This window comes from Thalassophryne amazonica, chromosome 9, assembly GCF_902500255.1.
Source record: "Thalassophryne amazonica chromosome 9, fThaAma1.1, whole genome shotgun sequence".
Lineage (NCBI taxonomy): Eukaryota > Metazoa > Chordata > Actinopteri > Batrachoidiformes > Batrachoididae > Thalassophryne > Thalassophryne amazonica.
The window spans coordinates 30223635-30246302 of NC_047111.1; the positions used below are offsets into that span (position 1 = coordinate 30223635).

The 22668-nt window shown below is 42.4% G+C and overlaps 1 protein-coding gene across 1 annotated transcript in view; it reads right to left on the minus strand.

Annotated features, from left to right (window-relative positions):
* Positions 1 to 9857: 9857 nt before the first annotated feature.
* Positions 9858 to 22668, minus strand: part of grk6 (G protein-coupled receptor kinase 6) — an 88651-nt gene continuing 75840 nt past the window's right edge. The window contains exons 11-16 of the mRNA XM_034177853.1: positions 18188 to 18277; positions 15914 to 16122; positions 12822 to 12959; positions 11200 to 11337; positions 10334 to 10468; positions 9858 to 10077 (exon numbers count right to left, since the gene is read on the minus strand). Coding sequence (XP_034033744.1) covers positions 10027 to 10077; positions 10334 to 10468; positions 11200 to 11337; positions 12822 to 12959; positions 15914 to 16122; positions 18188 to 18277 — 761 coding nt within the window. The 3' untranslated portion in view covers positions 9858 to 10026. The remainder of the gene's footprint in view (positions 10078 to 10333; positions 10469 to 11199; positions 11338 to 12821; positions 12960 to 15913; positions 16123 to 18187; positions 18278 to 22668) is intronic.

The window sequence follows — 22668 nt, forward strand, 5'->3', positions numbered from 1 at the left end:
TCTGAATTGGGAGCTGGTTCCACAGGAGAGGAGCCTGAAAGCTGAAGGCTCTGCCTCCCATTCTACTCTTACAAACCCTAGGAACTACAAGTAAGCCCGCAGTCTGAGAGCGAAGCGCTCTAATGGGGTAATATGGTACTACGAGGTCCCTAAGATAAGATGGGACCTGATTATTCAAAACCTTATAAGTAAGAAGAAGAATTTTAAATTCTATTCTAGAATTAACAGGAAGCCAATGAAGAGAGGCCAACACGGGTGAGATATGCTCTCTCCTGCTAGTCCCCGTCAGTACTCTAGCTGCAGCATTCTGAACCAACTGAAGGCTTTTTAGGGAACTTTTAGGACAACCTGATAATAATGAATTACAATAGTCCAGCCTAGAGGAAATAAATGCATGAATTAGTTTTTCAGCATCACTCTGAGACAAGACCTTTCTGATTTTAGAGATATTGCGTAAATGCAAAAAGGCAGTCCTACATATTTGTTTAATATGCGCTTTGAATGACATATCCTGATCAAAAATGACTCCAAGATTTCTCACAGTATTACTAGAGATCAGGGAAATGCCATCCAGAGTAACGATCTGGTTAGACACCATGCTTCTAAGATTTGTGGGGCCAAGTACAATAACTTCAGTTTTATCTGAGTTTAAAAGCAGGAAATTAGAGGTCATCCATGTCTTTATGTCTGTAAGACAATCCTGCAGTTTAGCTAATTGGTGTGTATCCTCTGGCTTCATGGATAAATAAAGCTGGGTATCATCTGCGTAACAATGAAAATTTAAGCAATGCCGTCTAATAATACTGCCTAAGGGAAGCATGTATAAAGTGAATAAAACTGGTCCTAGCACAGAACCTTGTGGAACTCCATAATTAACTTTAGTCTGTGAAGAAGATTCCCCATTTACATGAACAAACTGTAATCTATTAGACAAATATGATTCAAACCACCGCAGCGCAGTGCCTTTAATACCTATGACATGCTCTAATCTCTGTAATAAAATTTTATGGTCAACAGTATCAAAAGCAGCACTGAGGTCCAACAGAACAAGCACAGAGATAAGTCCACTGTCCGAAGCCATAAGAAGATCATTTGTAACCTTCACTAATGCTGTTTCTGTACTATGATGAATTCTAAAACCTGACTGAAACTCTTCAAATAGACCATTCCTCTGCAGGTGATCAGTTAGCTGTTTTACAACTACCCTCTCAAGAATCTTTGAGAGAAAAGGAAGGTTGGAGATTGGCCTATAATTAGCTAAGATAGCTGGGTCAAGTGATGGCTTTTTAAGTAATGGTTTAATTACTGCCACCTTAAAGGCCTGTGGTACATAACCAACTAACAAAGATAGATTGATCATATTTAAGATTGAAGCATTAAATAATGGTAGGACTTCCTTGAGCAGCCTGGCAGGAATGGGGTCTAATAAACATGTTGATGGTTTAGATGAAGTAACTAATGAAAATAACTCAGACAGAACAATCGCAGAGAAAGAGTCTAACCAAATACCGGCATCACTGAAAGCAGCCAAAGATAACGATACATCTTTGGGATGGTTATGAGTAATTTTTTCTCTAATAGTCAAAATTTTGTTAGCAAAGAAAGTCATGAAGTCATTACTAGTTAAAGTTAATGGAATACTCAGCTCAATAGAGCTCTGACTCTTTGTCAGCCTGGCTTACAGTGCTGAAAAGAAACCTGGGGTTGTTCTTATTTTCTTCAATTAGTGATGAGTAGAAAGATGTCCTAGCTTTACGGAGGGCTTTTTTATAGAGCAACAAACTCTTTTTCCAGGCTAAGTGAAGATCTTCTAAATTAGTGAGACGCCATTTCCTCTCCAACTTACGGGTTATCTGCTTTAAGCTACGAGTTTGTGAGTTATACCACGGAGTCAGACACTTCTGATTTAAAGCTCTCTTTTTCAGAGGAGCTACAGCATCCAAAGTTGTCTTCAATGAGGATGTAAAACTATTGACGAGATACTCTAACTCCCTTAGAGTTTAGGTAGCTACTCTGCTCTGTGTTGGTATATGACATTAGAGAACATAAAGAAGGAATCATATCCTTAAACCTAGTTACAGCGCTTTCTGAAAGACTTCTAGTGTAATGAAACTTATTCCCCACTGCAGGGTAGTCCATCAGGGTAAATGTAAATGTTATTAAAAAATGATCAGACAGAAGGGAGTTTTCAGGGAATACTGTTAAGTCTTCTATTTCCATACCATAAGTCAGAACAAGATCTAAAATATGATTAAAGTGGTGGGTGGACTCATTTACTTTTTGAGCAAAGCCGATAGAGTCTAATAATAGATTAAATGCAGTGTTGAGGCTGTCATTCTCAGCATCTGTGTGGATGTTAAAATCGCCCACTATAATTATCTTATCTGAGCTAAGCACTAAGTCAGACAAAAGGTCTGAAAATTCACAGAGAAACTCACAGTAACGACCAGGTGGACGATAGATAATAACAAATAAAACTGTTTTTTGGGACTTCCAATTTGGATGGACAAGACTAAGAGACAAGCTTTCAAATGAATTAAAGCTCTGTCTAGATTTTTGATTAATTAATAAGCTGGAATGGAAGATTGCTGCTAATCCTCCGCCCCGGCCCGTGCTACAAGCATTCTGACAGTTAGTGTGACTCGGGGGTGTTGACTCATTTAAACTAACATATTCATCCTGCTGTAACCAGGTTTCTGTTAGGCAGAATAAATCAATACGTTGATCAATTATTATATCATTTACCAACAGGGACTTAGAAGAGAGAGACCTAATGTTTAATAGACCACATTTAACTGTTTTAGTCTGTGGTGCAATTGAAGGTGCTATATTATTTTTTCTTTTTGAATTTTTATGCTTAAATAGATTTTTGCTGGTTATTGGTGGTCTGGGAGCAGGCACCGTCTCTACGGGGATGGGGTAATGAGGGGATGGCAGGGGGAGAGAAGCTGCAGAGAGGTGTATAAGACCACAGCTCTGCCTCCTGGTCCCAACGCTAGACAGTCACAGTTTGGAGGATCCAAAAAAATTGGCCAGATTTCTAGAAATGAGAGCTGCTCCCTCTAAAGTGGGATGGATGCCGTCTCTCCTAACAAGACCAGGTTTTCCCCAGAAGCTTTGCCAATTATCAATGAAGCCCACCTCATTTTTTGGACACCACTCAGACAGCCAGCAATTCAAGGAGAACATGCGGCTAAACATGTCACTCCCGGTCTGATTGGGGAGGGGCCCAGAGAAAACAACAGAGTCCGACATTGTTTTTGCAAAGTTACACACCGATTTAATGTTAATTTTAGTGACCTCCGATTGGCGTAACCGAGTGTCATTACTGCCGACGTGAACTACAATCTTACCAAATTTACGCTTAGCCTTAGCCAGCAATTTCAAATGTCCTTCGATGTCGCCTGCTCTGGCCCCCGGAAGACAATTGACAATGGTTGCTGGTGTCGCTAACTTCACATTTCTCAAAACAGAGTCGCCAATAACCAGAGTTTGATCCTCGGCGAGTGTATCGTCGAGTGGGGAAAAACGGTTAGAGATGTGAACGGGTTGACGGTGTACACGGGGCTTCTGTTTAGGGCTACGCTTCCTCCTCACAGTCACCCAGTCAGCCTGCTTTCCCGACTGCACGGGATCTACCAGGGGGGAACTAACGGCGGCTAAGCTACCTTGGTCCGCACCGACTACAGGGGCCTGGCTAGCTGTAGAATTTTCCACGGTGCGGAGCCGAGCCTCCAATTCGCCCAGCCTGGCCTCCAAAGCTACGAATAAGCTGCACTTATTACAAGTACCGTTACTGCTAAAGGAGGCCGAGGAATAACTAAACATTTCACACCCAGAGCAGAAAAGTGCAGGAGAGACAGGAGAAGCCGCCATGCTAAACCGGCTAAGAGCTAGTAGCTGCGCTACGCTAGCGGATTCCTAAAAACACACAAAGTGAATAATGTGTAAATAATCCAGAGGTGATTCAGCAGAAGGAGTGCCCCAATCAAGGCACCAAACAGGCCATGAAGCAGCACAGGCAACGCACGACAACAGCGAACGCACGACAACGGTGCTAAAATAAAATAAAAAAAATAAAAAAATAAAAACAAAAGCGTTAGCAAGCTAGTTAGCTTGCCAACGCTAATGAAAGTTAGCTGATAAAAGTGCTCCGTCGCGATGTTTCGACCGTTAGAGGTCTTCCTTAGGCGTTGGAGCACAGTAAAAAAGTTAAAAATAAATAAATAAATAAAAATAAAAAAGTAAAAAAGTCTTGAAAAAGACTGTTAGTTCAAGTCCAAAGCAGCAGGTAGCAGTCTCTGTGTAAACAGTCCCAACAGAGAGCCAAAATTCTGATCAGTTAGTACAGTTGCCTGAAACACACAGCTCAGATTGTGAGCTGTGGCGTATACCCCAGATAGGGAGGACTGGGATGGACCATGCTTGGCGATATTGTAGACGAGGAAGAAGACATGCACGCACATTTACACTCACACACATGCTCCCACAACGAGGGATAGGATAGACAGTATCTGAAAGAATGACATGGAGCTGTAATAATGAACGTATATGTATATTAATAGGACACAGGAGTATGGCTGAGAGACCAGACTCCCCTGATCAGGGACCTATGCCTGATCTGCCTCTATCAAGTCTGCTTGGACTCTCAGAACTGTTTGGAGAAGAGGATATACTGGAGGGATGGTCGAGCCATGACTGGTCGCCACAGCAGCCATCCATCCAGCAGCTAAACCAGTTGGCAACAGAAGGATCTTCATCGTTCCAGCACCTGGCGATGACGGCTTCACAGAATCTGCCTGCAGCAAGAGTCGGCCCGAGGACTCCACCATCACCTGAAGGACCCTTTGGACTCAGGAACACACCCCTTCCGCAGATGCCATGGAGACAGTCACATGTGCCAGTGGCAACGATACCCTCCAGGGGAGACAGCCAAGGTCGGCTATATGCAGCAACCGCCCGAGTGCATCCTAGACCCAATTCACTGCTAGGACCTGTCCCCAGCTTTCCACCCCCAAGGCAGGAGAGATATTCCGATCAGCCCAGTACCTCTGGAGGAGGATCAGCAGGGGTGGACCTTAGCCGAACTCACCGACCAGGACAGAGGGGAGCTTTGTACAGGCTGCTAAATGCCCAGAGTGTCCCAACCACTTGCCCGAGCGACATCAACAATACTCCCCCCACACACGAAATGCCTTCCCCCTTGTACTTCCTGTCCCCTGGACTGCACAACCTTAATCTGGTCATGGTCACCCCACAGGACATGGCAATCTTGGTTCGAGAGCTTTGTCTTCCACAAGAGTCTGTTCCAAAAACCTTGGAGCAGCTCCTGCCCCTCACAAATCACATTCCCCATGGGCTATTTGAGGAAATCATGCCACAACTGAGTCAGACAGCTGCATACCTGTTAAGGATACACTGTGACAATGCCAACATCTCTTGTGCTCAGGAGGGCCTCCATACTCAACTGTGTGGTCTTCAGTCTAGTATGGACATGCTAGCCAGCATGATGGAGCATATGGAGAGGGAACACCTAGGGCTGGCCACCACCACCCTGAATGTGGGCAAGAATTCTCTGGGGGCCCTGTACAACCTGGCCAAGCAGCACAAGGAGCTGGAAAGATCCATCAGAGAACTGCGCGACTGTCTGAAAGCCAGAATTCCTGATCCTTCCCCCACTACCCCTGAAAGGCCAACCTCCCCATATTCCCCAACTTCTCCCAAAACTTCAGATGCTGAGTAAATGCTGTGGAGCGCGGACTGACGTAATGGCACTGAAAACGGACGATGACCTTGGTTCTTGAGTTTGAATTACGGACTGGTTTCAGAAATCTGAGTGTAAATAAAAAAAAACAAAGAAGGATATATGTTAGTAACGAAGGTCGGGTAAATGTCTGTCCTTACCATCATCTGCGTAACACAGATAAAGCTAAATGCATACACATAGATATCACATTGCAAAGTTATAAAAAGGGGACCCTTACACGGCGTGTTTGGAGATTTAGTAGTAAAGATGCACCATAGGGACCCCTTTTTCTTAAATTATAGCATGCCTTAAGAGACATGCATCGCCTAAATTTGGCGTCTGGCCAAAAAGGGCATTAGAAAACAAGCTGAAAAAGAAGAAAAACAAAGTGGAAAATGTTGAGAAATGGCCTATAATGAAAACCATTATATGATTGACTAAGGCAAATGACTTAAGGACGGACATGAAGGGAAACCATTTATTGTGTTTATCATTTAACTAGATATAGCTGCGCTAACCTTAGAATAGTTTCTTGATTGGTTGACTAAATAGTGGTAACGTAGGGGTTATTTGATGCATTTAAAAAATAAATGTGTGACGCTTTAACAAAATAATATGTAGAACCAAGTATAATGGGTTGGAGCCCCTGGTTGAGTGAGACAATAGATGCCAGAAGATGATTGGTTGCACTAATGTCAATGTAATGCCTTTACTTTGCCATGATTAAGAGGTTGCTGTAACTTGTTTTATGTGGCCATTTTAAGTGCCTTGAATTACACCAAAACTCAATGTTTGAATGTCACCTTGCGTCGATATAATCCAGCTAATTGATCACCTTGTGCCTTAGTATGTAGGTTCACCTGCACTTACACTTAAATATATTTACCGTGTGAAGTATCACTTATATTCATATCCGCACCAGAGTTATCAGTAAGTCGAGTGATGTGTTTTTCTTTTTTTATTATTGCAATGCACAAATGAGGATGTCTTGTCAGTAAACAACCCAAGAGTATAGTTGATGTAATGGGACTCTTTCGAGTCCCAGAGGAGGGACTATAGAAGAATTTTTAGGTCCTTATTTGAACTGTGATGAACTATCAAGTGTCCTGACCTGAACTGAACTAGCAGGTGTTCAACCCAAAAAAAAAGGGCTCTATCAGTCATTTGATCTGTCAGGTACTTTCCAAGTTGGCTGATATCCCAGCAGTAATGAGCCCGCAGGCCACGTGCAGGGGGCCTCAGGCCAGCTGCACCTGTGGCCGAAGGTCTTAAAAAAATCAGTTGTAAATCCTTCACGTTTTAATGGGAGCGTTTGTCACATTGAAATAATGGCCTAACACCTGCTTAGGGTTCACTAGAGGACGCTTCCAATAGAAAACCATGTCTTGGGAATGAAATAAATAAAAAAGTCGAAGGAGGAGCGATGCCCGCGGGTCTCCAATAAATAGATGAGCGCGGTTGTCATATTCAGTCTCTCTAGAGGACTCAGTTTGTATAAGCTCTGCGTCAAAGGCTTAAATAAACTTAAAAACTCTGTGCATTTTATCTTGCTTAAGGCTGAATTATTCCAAAGTGTTGTGTCCTTTTCTAGCAAATCACTTGCAATTAGTTTGTGTTATCTAAAAGAAGACATCCTGAGACGACCAAAAAGAGGACCACGACAATACATTAAGGGCACTAAGTGGCAAGTGAAGTCAGTTTTTTCCTATCAAAAGTAGATTTTGTGGATGTCAGTGTCTTTGTATTTATTTCTCACAACAGAGGAAAGGTGGCCCAAAAAATTGTTATGAGTTAGAAGACCACCCTGTCCAACTGATAAGCATGTGTTATGTCTTCTCCAGACTATCAGCCAGGGCACAGTGAATCAGTCTAGAAAGTGATTTACTAAGCCGCAGTATCAAGTGGATGACAAATATTACTTGTTGAAGCTTATACATTTATTTTTCCATGAATTATTTCTATAATTTGTGTATGTAAACAACTGTTTTCACATTCAAACTGAATTTATGACAGTTTTATTTATAATAGTTTCTAAAGGACTTGTATCACTATATAAGACACTCACATATTACATAGCTGGTTTACTGGATATTTGCTAAAAGAGTGTCACTCTCTAAATACTTATGGACAATAGCGCCTCTCCAATCACAGCCACTGAAGTATGTAACTCAGTTTCCATCATGCACGTCTTGGCTTCCCTCACCAGCAACCTTCAGGTTGCCGTGGCTATTTTGAAGACATGCTGCTCTAAACAGATTTACTAAACTTTCTTTTTCTTAAAGTGTGCGGTGTCCACTCAGAGGCCTGCTGGTGCTGAGCCGTGGATTCTGGGACATGCTGAGGGAGGTGATGTTTTGTCCGAGGACACAGACAGGTCGTGGGACAGATGGTTACTCATCAGAAGTCTCTGACACAAAAACGTCACTTACACATGTTGTTTTAATGTCATTTTAATCATCGTGCCGTCTTGTGGCACCACGCGACTGGATTTGTGTTGTTCCGGCACAATTCAAAAACTGCTCAGACCGAAAAATATCTCACCACCAGACAACAGAAAATAAAAACGCTCTATTAACAATATTTAAAAACAAACAAAAACAGTCACAATATCCTGAGAAGGGGGGGAAAAATTCTCTAAAAAAAAATTAAATTTTTTAATTTATCATCATTTACCCGCCTGTACGTTGTGTTTGTTTGACCACCAATAGAAATCTGTCTCGTACCAAAACTAACTGAACAATATTGAATAACTAAATTACGAATAAATTACTAGAATATTAAAATTGATTAAAAGTTTTTGGAAGTGCACTTTTCAATGAAATTTTTATTAAACTAACCCAAAAGTAAAAGTTTGGTTTATTTACATACATCAAATTGTTGCTAAAACCTATTTTGTAATTTGATTTTATTTTTTTTTTAGAGGTAGGTTCTACACACAGCCGTTTGGTACATTATGAATTCAGAAGTTACTTTTACCCCCGTTCAATCATACACAACATTTTTTTTTCCAAGGTAAACACATATTTACAATATATACATGCAAAGGATCCAAAACGGGATTGTTTTAGATCAGTGGTTCTCAAAGAAGCCCTCAAATACTACCTGCCCCCCCGCACTACCACAAGCAGCCAGTCACGTGCTCCTGTTTCACATACAACATAGATTCTTAGTTTTTATTATCTAACAGCGTAAAAAAAACAAAAGAAAAAGAATAAGTAATAAGTACCCACTGTAAAAACTGGCTGGGTCTGTGAAATGTTTCCTGTGTTGGCTGTAAACTGACTTCATCAGGAGGTAGAATCTTTAAGCAGTACAAATGTTTGAACTGTGGGACTGAAATGTGGCAAAAGAAACTTATTTTTATGTGGCCCAGACGATACTTTTTAATATATTTCTATTTGCTTTTATTGTTTTGGGGTTCACCTGGAGCTCTGAGTCCGCAGTCATCAGAGAGGGGGCGGGGTAAATGAGTGGGCGGGGCAAGCACTCCCAGTCCTCTAAAATGAAATAAACTTACTGGAATATTGACACTCGACATGGGAAAAAAAGGGGGGGGAGGAGTGGAATCACTGAAAGCAGCAGTTAGACACAGCTTCATTAAAATGTAGAAACCAAAAAAACAGATGGCAGAACAGCGGGACGCTGCACGATTTATAATCGACAAATGGGGGAAAGTAACTGCAGCCATTTACACACACACAAAAAAAATGGTCTCCCCCCAAAAAATCTATGAACGGAAAGAAATAAACCATCTGAGGATGCAGAACGCTCTGACAGGTCCTGGGTTCAACACCGTGAAGCCCTTGTGCAGACATCCTCGCTTTTAAAAGGACTTAATGAAGGACAAGCAGGAGCGGGGCTGCTCACAGAACCAAGGCCGAGACGAAAGACCGTCACTTGGTGGGAAACTTTGCTGAAAGTCACAAATCTGAATCCCTGAAGAAACACGGCGTGAACGTGGGCAGGTTCAGCTCAGCTTCTCCCTGTCACAGTGCCACAGGGCAAGGCACTTTTCTAACAGCAGGCGACTGCTGAGAGGGCAGCAACAGCAGCTCACAGAGAGTGAATGAAGATGTGAACACTTGTCCATGGTGCGTCCATCATGTGTCCATGGTGCGTCCATCATGTGTCCATGGCACGTGCACGACGGAACATGTCCACTCACACTCGATGTGCCTTTTAAATAACATTCAACTCAGCAGCTGAAGTTTTACATTCACAAATAGTCTTATGATCCAAACACACGTGCAAAAGCTGTAAACAAGTTCTGTTCGTGTGTGTCACAGTCTGGTTGGCTCCTCCTCACTATCACTGCAGTTACCACAGCAGTCCTGCAGATGGAGGCAGAGGGTCATTAGTTGGAATGCATGAAACTGAAGAACTCATGTTTTACTTCACACTCAGCTCGAGCCTGACAATAATTCCTGAAGCGTCTCTTATTATACAAACCTCTCAAAGTCCAAATGCAGCGTCTTGACAAAGAAAACGACTTTTATTTTATTTTTTTTGTTTGTGTGTCAGTTTGAAATCAGCCTTTTGTAACTTTGAAGATTTAACAGGAGGGTGTAGGGTCGTGACCCCGCTGACCTGTCTGCCAAACAGCCGCTTCAGGAGTCCCTGTTTGGGTGGAGGAGACGGCTGCCCTCTCCAGTCCAGGTCCGGAGGAACCACCCCATCCTGGTGGAAAACATTCAGCTCGAAAAAACACTCCGTTTCAATCATCTGCAGAAGAGGCGGAGCGCAGGTTAGACAGGGGTTCGAGACGACGACAGATACTTTCTGCTCCTCTGCTCTTGTTTTCAGTGGCTTGTGTGAAAAATATTTTCAGACGTCTTGGAGGAATTGGCTGGTTTAAGTTCTGTGACTGGTTTAAACTGTGTTGTGACTGGAACACAGACCATCAAGTCGTCATTTCACTCACTCACACCGTCTGTGCAGGTGCTACTTTGAATCTGTTTTAAAGGTGAAAATCTCTGTACCTCTGCTGAGTCAATGCAGCTATCAAGTACATTCAGTTTTGATGTTTTACTAAAACTGAATCACACCAGATTTGGATCTAACAGACCAAACCACTTCTTCTCAAGGGTCGAAACCTAAAAAAAACCCAAGAGTTTGATCAGACCAGGTTTTGATTCATCTCCAGTAGGGAAGTGGCAGAAACTACGGTGTTTTTGTTTTGTCTCGTTAATATGGACACAGCAGGTGGTCACTGAGGTCCAATCCCAATATTGTCCCTTCGCCTTTTTCCATCACTTTGGAGAGTCATGTGACCTGACTGTGAGCCGTGTGTGGAGCAGGGATAGTTGGAGAACTGATCTCCAGGAGCACGTTTGGTGATCCCTGATCTAGACTTACCCATGTATAAAATTTCTTATCCAGTAATCCTTTATTCTTATTTTTGTATCCTAGCAAAGTGTTCAACGCCCTGTTTGGATGCTCTTGTGTGTTCTCACCTCATTCTGGAAGGGGATGGAGACGCTGCCTGTGGACACTTTGCTGTAGAAGGACTCGTCTTTGGGCTCCAGCTCCACACCTTTCACCGTGGAGAACTGCTCAATGTCCAGCACGTCCTTGCAGTATATTGCCTGTGGCTACAACACGCAAATACAACACGTGACCCCAAAATGTTCACTGGATTTACAGCTATAGATGCACATTTTACCTGCTTGGCAACACGTCTTCACAAATTACATTATAGGAAGGGCTTAAGTTGGTCACATGACCTTGATGAAAAAGGAAATTAAATACCAAGAAGATGAGCTCCTTTTGAGACAAAGTGAAACTACAAAACAAAGGATTTTCTGTGTATTTAGAAGGTTGAAGGTGATGACTAACTTCAACCTGATGTCACATCCAACATGATGCTGCACGCGTATGAACCATTACATATTAAGCAATGTGCAGCCTTTCAGTTCTAAAAAGAGGATTTTCTACGACCCCGTCACCAAAATACACGTCACACAGCAAAATTGTGGTGGTCGACGACAGTTCCAAACAAACAAAATATTTTTACACTTGTCGTAATCATAAAATAACTCCATAAAAGCACCTCTAATGTGAAGCTTCTGACTGGTAGTGCAGCAGAGAGACGCTGCACTGTGCAGAATTTCTCCAATCACAGACACAGAAGCCTAAATCTCCTTTAGAGCTGTCATGGGTATCTTGGCGGCTTCCCTTGAAGTCAGGTGTGAATACATGATGACATACATGTATCCATCCTCCTGACTTGTCTCAAGAAAACTGGCTGTAAAAGTGATGAAATTTCTTAATTTGGTTGGGTGGGTGGGTGGTTTCCATCCAAAACACTAGGCAATTCTGTAGTATTGTGGATGCCGCAATGTGTTGCACTAGTGCATGCTTTAAGACCTGACCCTATACTTGGTTTGTCCAATTACATACGAGTTTGAAAATAGAGGGAAGGTGTATAAAATATCTGTAACTCAGAAATGGTTCATGTGTGTTTGTGTTAAACTCCTTGAAATAAAGCAGAAACTCGACACTACAAACATCTTTTTTCATTTCAACTCCACTGTGCTGGTGCACAAAGGCAACATCGCAAACACTACATCTCTGCCCAAATACTTATGGACCCAAATGCAGTTTTTGCAGTTAAATTTTCTGTCCGTGTGCACCAGATTAACATATTTAATGCTAATCTTCTTCCAAAGGTTCCATCTGAGTTGATGAAGTTGCAGCTTGGCTGTGTCACAGTGTTGACTCACCACTTTAACACTGGTTTCAGTTTTTGTTCGCAATGCAACGGTGCCACATGTTCCTTGGGTCAAGGATAGCAACCACCCAGGCAGACAACCAGTCCATTCACACCTGCAGAAAGCAGCAATTTGTCTGCAGCAGCCAGGTAAAACGTGCGCGCGTTCTTGACCTTATACGGACTCTCTTCCTTAGTCCACACTGTAATTTGTCATACAGAATCCAAATGGACATAATCCATGGAGTACAGCCGTCACGAGCCTTTACACAGTAGCTAATGCTACAGCTGCTGTCCATATCAACACTGTGGCTATTTTAAGTTCCTGCATACATCACAAATAAGTTCAAGCACAGCTGCACTTACATCAGGAATGAACGGCGCCTGCAGCATGCCGGCCTCCAGCCGTTTAAAATTGATGAAACGGAAGATGGAATGGGCTTTGACCTCAAAAGCTCCGCCCCCAGTGCAGCCCGCTCTCTCTGTGGGGTCTTTGGCCAGCAGCTAGCACACGACATTAAAGTGACAACAAATAGTCACACAAATGCAATTAATTAATCGGAAGACAGTATGTATGTGAGAAACTGAGTAATTTCTTTTGAAAAATGCTCCACTAACCATTGACTTCTAGACAGAAATGAACAAAATTAGAGATTGTTTCACAGCAGTTACATTCTAAAACTAAAATGAACACAACCCTGCAGAAAGAAATTTATATCAATACAGCCTAAGCAGACACTTCTACCTTCTCTCTCAGTGTGTGCAGTTTTGAAATGACATATCTTGAAATGAGATTTGCCACCACTGTATGTAAGTTACAACCCCAAAATAAGACAAGGTGGGGAAAGAGACAAAAAACATTTACTTTGACTTCTATTTCATTGCAGACAGTATGAACCCAAGACATTTCATGCTGTGTGTTCAGCTTCATTTCATTTGTTAATATTATCCCTTCCTGCATTTCAAGCTTGCAACATAGCGCAGAAAAAAGGTGGGATGCTAAAGCATTTATCACTTTGTAATGTTACCATTCCTTCTTACAACACTTAAGAAATTTTGGCATTGAGAATACCAAGTGATGTTGGTGTTATTTTGTCCCATACGTCCTGTAAACACATCTTAAGGTGTGCAACACAACAGCATAGGGTCAATTGTGCATTTTTTCATTTCAAAAAATTCTCCACGGGGGCCACAGAGGTATTTGTGAATATAACTCTGGACTGTGGCGCTTGACAAAGGTTTCCCAAACTAATCCCTCTCCTAAGTGGTTATATCAGCTATTGTTGAATGACTGTTCTTGATAAAGAATCCTTTGAGGGATCTGAGTTCAGGTGTGTTCAATTTAGGATTACATCCTTGCCATTTATGCAGTGACATCACCTGTTTGAAATAACATGATTATTATTTTACCTTATTTACACTCAAAAATATAAACGCAACACTTTTGGTTTTGCTCCCATTTTGTATGAGATGAACTCAAAGATCTAAAACGTTTTCCACATACACAATATCACCATTTCCCTCAAATATTGTTCACAAACCAGTCTAAATCTGTGATAGTGAGCACTTCTTTGCTGAGATAATCCATCCCACCTCACAGGTGTGCCATATCAAGATGCTGATTAGACACCATGATTAGTGCACATGTGTGCCTTAGACTGCCCACAATAAAAGGCCACTCTGAAAGGTGCAGTTTTGTTTTATTGGGGGGGGATACCAGTCAGTATCTGGTGTGACCACCATTTGCCTCATGCAGTGCAACACATCATCTTCGCATAGAGTTGATCAAGTTGTCAATTGTGGTCTGTGGAATGTTTAGTCCACTCCTCAATGGCTGTGCGAAATTGCTGGATATTGGCAGGAACTGGTACACGCCGGTCCAGAGCATCCCAAACATGCTCAATGGGTGACATGTCCGGTGAGTATGCCGGCCATGCAAGAACTGGGACATTTTCAGCTTCCAAGAATTGTGTATAGATCCTTGCAACATGGTGCCATGCATTATCCTGCTGCAACATGAGGTGATGTTCTTGGATGTATGGCACAACAATGGGCCTCAGGATCTCGTCACGGTATCTCTGTGCATTCAAAATGCCATCAATAAAATGCACCTGTGTTCTTCGTCCATAACAGACGCCTGCCCATACCATAACCCCACCGCCACCATGGGCCACTCGATCCACAACATTGACATCAGAAAACCACTCACCCACACGACACCACACACGCCGTCTGCCATCTGCGCTGAACAGTGTGAACCGGGATTCATCCGTGAAGAGAACACCTGTCCAACGTGCCAAACGCCAGCGAATGTGAGCATTTGCCCACTCAAGTCGGTTACGACGACGAACTGGAGTCAAGTCGAGACCCCGATGAGGACGACGAGCATGCAGATGAGCTTCCCTGAGATGGTTTCTGACAGTTTGTGCAGAAATTCTTTGGTTATAAAAACCGACTGTTTCAGCAGCTGTCCGAGTGGCTGGTCTCAGACGATCTTGGAGGTGAACATGCTGGATGTGGAGGTCCTTGGCTGGTGTGGTTACACGTGGTCTGCGGTTGTGAGGCTGGTTGGATGTACTGCCAAATTCTCTGAAACGCCTTTAGAGACGGCTTATGATAGAGAAATGAACATTCAATACACGAGCAACAGCTCTGGTTGACATTCCTGCTGTCAGCATGCCAATTGAATGCTCCCTCAAATCTTGCGACATCTGTGGCATTGTGCTGTGTGATAAAACTGCACCTTTCAGAGTGGCCTTTTATTGTGGGCAGTCTAAGGCACACCTGTGCACTAATCATGGTGTCTAATCAGCATCTTGATATGGCACACCTGTGAGGTGGGATGGATTATCTCAGCAAAGGAGAAGTGCTCACTATCAGATTTAGACTGGTTTGTGAACACTATTTGAGGGAAATGGTGATATTGTGTATGTGGAAAAAGTTTTAGATCTTTGAATTCATCTCATACAAAATGGGAGCAAAACCAAAAGTGTTGCGTTTATATTTTTGTTGAGTGTATTTATTATTTTACCTAATCTCCCAAATTTACCCCTTCCTAACTTTTTTGAACTGTGTTTCAGGCCTTAAACACAGGAATTGATGTGTACCAACAAATGAAATTAGGTTCACCACACAAAACATCCTTACAGACTGCAAATAAATAATACATGTAAGAATCATTGTGGGGTTTTTATTTGTATTTTCCACACCCTCCCAACATTTTCCAATATCGAGATGTAAAATCAGGGACAAAAAAAGGACAAGTTTTAAAGTATTCTGAGTTTTCATACTTTTAAAAACAGGCAGAGTCTGCATTAAACATAATTTATGTACTAATATTTGATCACAGAAGTAGTTTAAAAGCTTACATAGAAATAATTTGGACAATGACGTCACTGACGTTATGTAGACTAAGCAAGTGACCACAGAGTCGCCTTGTCTGGAAAACAGTCACCCACCATTTTACAAAGGCTCTTGGCGTCCTCGGAGAATTTGCTGGAGTATTCCTCCTCCACCTCTGTCACGAGTCGCTCTACCTCTTCTCTTTTAATCTTCTTTTTCCTCTGCTGGAAGGGCGACTGGCCCGCGATCATTTCATACAGCAGGCAGCCCAGCGCCCACCAGTCAGGACTGAAGGTGTAGCGCTCATTTTTCACCACCTCTGGAGCTGGAGGACAGCCGGAGGGGGAGCCAACAGTTTTCATGTGAAGGTGATTTATAAAAGTAAATTCAGACCTTAAAACACAACTTCTTATGGAACTGATTGGCGTTAGAAAACAAGCAGCTAACAGTTGAGTGGAAACATGCGTGATCATAATCTATCATTTACTATGTAACAACAAGGCCATGATGTTGTTTGTAACAACAGCAAATAGCAAAGTTAATAAAAAGATCACATAAGAAGTCAGAGAGGGTTCCTGCTATATGATTATCAAACATACTTTCCAGAAGTAAATGGATTAAACCCATCATCATGGTTTTGGCAAAGGTTTGACAGCCACATGTTCCAGATGTTAACCCTCTCTATTTATCGGCCCCTTTGTCTTGTGGTGGCCTGACATAAAAATCCATTCAGGAAAAGAGGATTTACATGGAAGATACAGTTGAGGGTTGTGCACTAAATTCAGCTATATTGGTGAACAATTACTGTGTGCCCCAATGTTCTGAGTGATCACGTATGAGATCTGCATGATCTCGCTGGTTCCTCTGACCCAAGACCTGATCCAGTGTGACAACCCAAGATAGACCAACAGTCCAGACCACACCCCAAGTTAAAGTACGCGGCCAGCCTGTTTTATACCCTGGGTTTATAGTTATTTAGGCAAAGCTACCTCCTAAGCCCACCCCCAGAACATACACAATAATCAATGACACACACAGCATTTAATGTCATAGTTTTTTGTTTCCAGCATAGTGTTAATCTAGTGCAGTGATTTCCAAAGGGTAGGCTGGTAGCCTCTGGTGGATAGTGAAGGTACTGCAGTTGGGCCATGAGAGGTCATTAAATTAGAAATAAATGTCTGGTTTTCAATTTTGTCATCAAGTTTAAACTTATCAAAAAAAAAAAAGTTTTTAAAAGCAACATCCCTTTTGTTTGGTGAGGAAAGGTTTAGTGACCCTGACTTCCAGTATGATGATGTGATCTTTACTGTGAATGAGCAATGTCTGGGTTTTGTCTTTGATCAAAACTAAGATCCAGGTTTTCAGTGACTTCACTTCCATCAGAAGTGTATCCGTATGTGGTTAAAGTTTCAAACACATGTCAACAGTGACACTCATCTCTAAGATGGAGAGATGCCTTGGGAGCACTCATGGAGTCATGAGGTCACTGGAGAGAAGTGTTTGGTGATGCCAATATCTTTGTAGGAGAAAGAAGGTCCAAATCCTTTGGGTCTGGTGCTTCCTGTCTTTCCATATGGCTGTGGGACTTGAATACTAACCAGTGACATAAGGAGACAACTAGATGTCATTGGTACTAGGTTCTTTTTGGAGGGATCCTTGGGTACTGCTGGAATGAGCAGTTATTTTGGGAGTATCACTTCTGTTGTAGGCGAATGTCAGCTACAATACTGTGACCATGTGGCGTATTTCTCAATGTGTGATCCAGTACGCAGGCGCCACAGTGCTGAGGCCCTCAGCGGCTGGAAAAGCCCAAGAAAACATGTCCAAATTGGATTCACACCATGTGCACAGTTTGTTTTCTTGTGTATGCCATCAAAATAAAGTCCTCTTATCAGCTCAGATTTTAGTCCTAAGTGAGGGACATGAACACATTAGTGGTCACATTAACACCATTTCCTGTTTCTGTGATACTTGACAATGAAGCCAGCAACCATCATTACATCACAGACATGAATATGGCTTACGAGGCTGATTGATCAGGTCATGTCTTCCATGACTTACAATCTGAATGGGTAAATAGCTTCTCGCTCCATTACAGCAATCTGCATTCTATGAAGTCCTTCCTTCATGACCAGCATCTTAAAGTGATGAAAATCATTCATGTAGTACGCCTGAAATTCATCAATATAACCTCAGTGAAGGTGACTGAACTTAAAACAGTGCTGCACAAGAGCAAAGGGAGTGATGACATCACATGCAAATCCTGCTTATACCTGCTTCAAATTAATGCCCAATTTTCTGAGGAAAACTCAGGGAAATAAAGGCCCTGACCACCTCAGAATTTACACTGTTCTACCAGTAGATGTTAGCAAAAGTCAGCATTTACCTACCCATGTATCCTACTGTTCCCACCCGTCCTTTGATGGTCTGTCCCTCGGGAACATGAACTGCCAGACCCAGATCTGATATCCTGATGTGACCTGGAGACAAACGCATACAATCTGTTATTTCATGTTATTTGCTCTAGTTACTACAACACAAAACAGACTATGCATACACATAATGTACAGGTCTGACACAAACATAAAATCATCTATAAAGTATTAACCCCTGCAGTCGTCCTCTGCATGCTTTCAGCCTCCTGAGTTGTCGCCAAGCAACAAGTCGTTGTGTAATCTAACTAAAAATGATCCAGGATAATTAAATGTTCATACTTTAAACATTATATTAACAACAGCAACACATTTTAATTACAAACATCTTTTCATGATTAATTACTGAACTGAACCCAAATGCAGACTCGCATACAGGTAGGTGCAAGTGAACGGGATTTATTTGGGATGAACGCATGACAGCTTTAATGGGGACTTAATGTGGCGTGGAGGTGTGATACGGTTATGATCCTTGGCAAGATGTGGAGATGTGATGTTGGCCGGAAGGTTAAGATGAGGAATGGAACAATGGCAGAAAGACAGAGCAGCAATCCAGAGACCAGCTACAGGGAAAAACTGGTCAGTCTTCGTTCCTACTCTCACCTGTGGTCATAAGGGTTGGGTCATGACCAAAAGACTAGACTGCAGGTACAAGCGGCCGAAATGAGTTTCCTTAGGAGGGTGGCTGGTGTCTCCCTTAGAGATAGGGTGAGAAGCTCGGTCGTCCGTGGGGAGCTCGGAATAGAGCCGCTGCTCTTTCGCATTGAAAGAAGCCAGCTGAGGAGGTTCGGGCATCTGGTAAGGATGCCCCGGGGAAGACCCAGGACTAGGTGGAGAGATTATATCTCTAGCCTGGCCTGGGAATGCCTCAGGATCCCCCAGTCAGAGGTGGAAGTCTGGAATCCCTTGCTGGAGCTGTTGCCCACACGATCCGATCCTGGATAAGCAGTTGAAGATGAGTGAGTGATGAGTGACTAAAAAAAACATATGCTGTTAGGGACCCGCAATGCAAGGTGTCAAACCAAACACACTGAAAAGCAGTGAGTGAAAATGCGGGGACAAGCTTATGACTGACTGGAAACAGGTGAGTGATTACTAAAAGGGAAACAGGTGTGTGGGAGTGAAGGTGAAGCTACATGTGAATTCAGGTGAGAACAAACATGAACGGTATGTGAATGGAACAAAAAGCAAAAAGTGATCAAATTTACCCTAAAACAACTAAGATTATTCATCTTTGTCATCATCTTGTTCGTGTTCTTTGTCATCTTGTTTCTGCTATTAGCATGTTTGAAGCCTCCTGACTGCATGGCTGAGGCCCGTGTATGTTCTGTGCACGTGTGTGAAAAACCCATCATGGTCTACATATATTTTATTTACACATGGCCTGTTGCTAGGCCAGATTCTAGTTTTACCATTTCAGAAAATATGAACTGTTTATTGTGGAATATTTATAAGACGTGTTTAAAATGTTATATGTAAATCCCGTAAAATTTTGCAGTGGAGTTTTAATGTGATTTAGACTTATGGCCAAGCAGGATAACATTTTAAAATGTGTCATTTCGAAAAGTTTGGTCCAAATGGTTGTAAGCTATATCAGTTTAATCACCAACTGGTGAAACTGTATAATGAAGTACAAAACCACTAAATCATATGCTAAATGCAACCTACCAAATTTGCTGCAAGTTTCATGTTGCTAAAAAGAAATTCTCACTCTGAAAATCGATCCATAGGAAAAAGTAAACCAATGACTATTTAACCAACTTTAATGTATAATGCGGGCAGCACGGTGGCTTAGTGGTTAGCACTGTTGCCTCATAGCGAGAAGGTCATGGGTTCAATTCAATTCCCTTTCTGTGTGGAGTTTGCATGTTCTCCCCGTGTTTGCGTGGGTTTCCTCCGGGTGCTCCTTTTTCCTCCCACATCCGAAGACATGCGGGTTAGGTGGATTGGACTCTTTAAAATTGTCCGTAGGTGTGTCTGTTTGTCTATTTGTGGCCCTGCGACAGACTGGCGTCCTGTACTGAGTGTACCCCGCCTCGTGCTCTATGACTGCTGGGATAGGTTCCAGCCCCTGTGACCCTTAATTGGACTAAGCAGTAGAAGATGAATGAATGAATAATGTATAATGCACCAAATAAGGAAAAAATTCATCCTGTCTTGAACTATGTTCAGTAGTGACCCATACAGTCTATGATAGCGATGTCATAGATGACATGGGGGCTTCCCTCGACTTGCGTGATGCTGGGAAGCACACAGCAACAGCCAGTCAGAGTCGAGACACACTGATGTCAGCTGGCTGCTTGCTTGACCAAAATAATCCAAGATGTTTCACCCTGAAAAACATCCTAATTCTGTATAAATCTGTGTTGCATATTTTTTGTAAACATTAGTGAGAAATAAACACCTCTGAATCTAAAAAAGGCTGTTTTTGTAACCAGATTAACACCTCTGAAGTTATTTACAAGACACCTTATGGATATGTTAGCATACTAGTGTGGCGAGAAGGAGTTGCTGTGCATGTGGTAGTCAACAGGCCTCACACCCCTAACAGCCAAAAGGATACTCTGGTCACTCAGGCCAGAGCCCGGGTTTTAGCAGACTGGTTAGAGCGTCCGCCTCCCAAGCTGGAGATCCTGGGTTCGCTTCCCAAGTGCAGTGAGTGTGAGGAAATCAAAAACACAACGCAGAGCCGCTACATTGGTGCCGTGGCCCGGTGTTGCAGATCGAATGCTCCACCCTAAATATCAGCCTGCTCTGCCTTCACTGCGTATGCGTCATTTCTGTGCGTCGGGCGCGGTTCACCGATTATCATCTCGTTTCTGCTTCGAACTGCACTCCAGTCATCCTCTATCTCAGCGACAGACATCTGAAGCTTTTGTACAACAATCATTTCCACATAAATTCAGCATCATTTCATAATAAAAGATGGCGGAAGCGATCAGCGAGCAGCAGCCAGATGAGCTGCTGGTGGTGCGTTCACTGTGCCTCCGTCATTTCAAAGCGTCAGTAGCGACTCACCAATTATCGCCTTGTTTTCTGCTTAAAATGGCCTTGTTTCTGCTTAAAACTGACTTTAGAATGATTTAAGAGGTTTTACTTTGTCATCTGATGGTTAATAATCACATTAACCCATTTGATCGCTTTGGGTGAAGAGACTCCGTCTTAGTCTTTTCGGGTGAGCTCCGAAATGATGCAGGCGCAGTGGAGGCAGGGCAGATCAATTTTTAGGTGGGGACCGTTCAGTCTGCGACACCGGATGAAAGTGATGCTCAAGCAGCTACACTAGTCCAGTGTACACACATCATCTGAGGTCAAAGGTAACTTCTGGTAATTTCGAAAACTCATGCATGTGCACATGCACTTCCCCCTGAAGATGGTGTTTTACCCTTAATGGTGGAGAAAGACTGACTGCAAGAAAATGGATCATTTAAGCTCAGACATGCCTGGTGTTATATCAAAAAAAGTGTTTTTTTTTTTAAAGAGCCGTTAGAGCCACAGCTTCCTGTTTTGAGATAACGTGCAAAACGCAAAAACTCTAAAAAGGACTGCATTTATACAGGACTGCATCAGACGCTCAAAGCGCTTTATAACAATGCCTCACATTCACCCCGATGTGAGGGTGCTCACTACATACCGGGAGCAACTAGGGGATTAAGGACCTTACCCAAGGGCCCTTAGTGATTTTACGGTCAAGCTGGGATCTGAACCGAGGATCCTCTGGTTTCAAGCCCAACGCTTTAACCACTAGACCATCACCTCCGCTGAATTATTGTGCAACTCATTAATACAGAAAACCGACATCATCATGTGCTGCTGCAAATGACAGTGATTCTGCTTTCATGACCAGTGTAAAATTTTTGATACAGCCAATATGTGAATGCAGCATAAAGGTGTTTATATGTCAGATCAAAAGTAACAGAAAACTGCTCAGCTTCTCTCATTCTTTTATAACAGCCAAAGTTTTACAGTACACTTCAAGTTCTAACAGGAACATTTTACTGTCTACTCCTTAAAGGCACCTTGACACTTGCACAGATTTGATTCCTGCACTGCTGCGCAATTTGTCATGCCAATGCATTCTGCTTTTTCCCGCTTGATGCCACGCTATATAAAATAATCATTTCGTAGCCGATGATGCATTTGCTCTCAGAACTTGGTTGATAAAACCATTCTCTCATCGCTCCCAAAATCACAGAAATAATCTACAGCTGCAGGTTGCCATGCACATTGTGCGGTGAAGAATGCATCCTTTAGTGAATTTTATTGGTCATTTTATGACTTATTTTAATGATAAAAAAATCTCTAAAATTCAATTTTTGCTTATTTTTCCAAATTGAATGCTGTAGTATAACCAGCAGGGCCCCACTGATATGTTCACTAAATTTTGTGTCACTATGCCGTATAACATTGACACTATTGAAAATTTAAACAATAAAAAA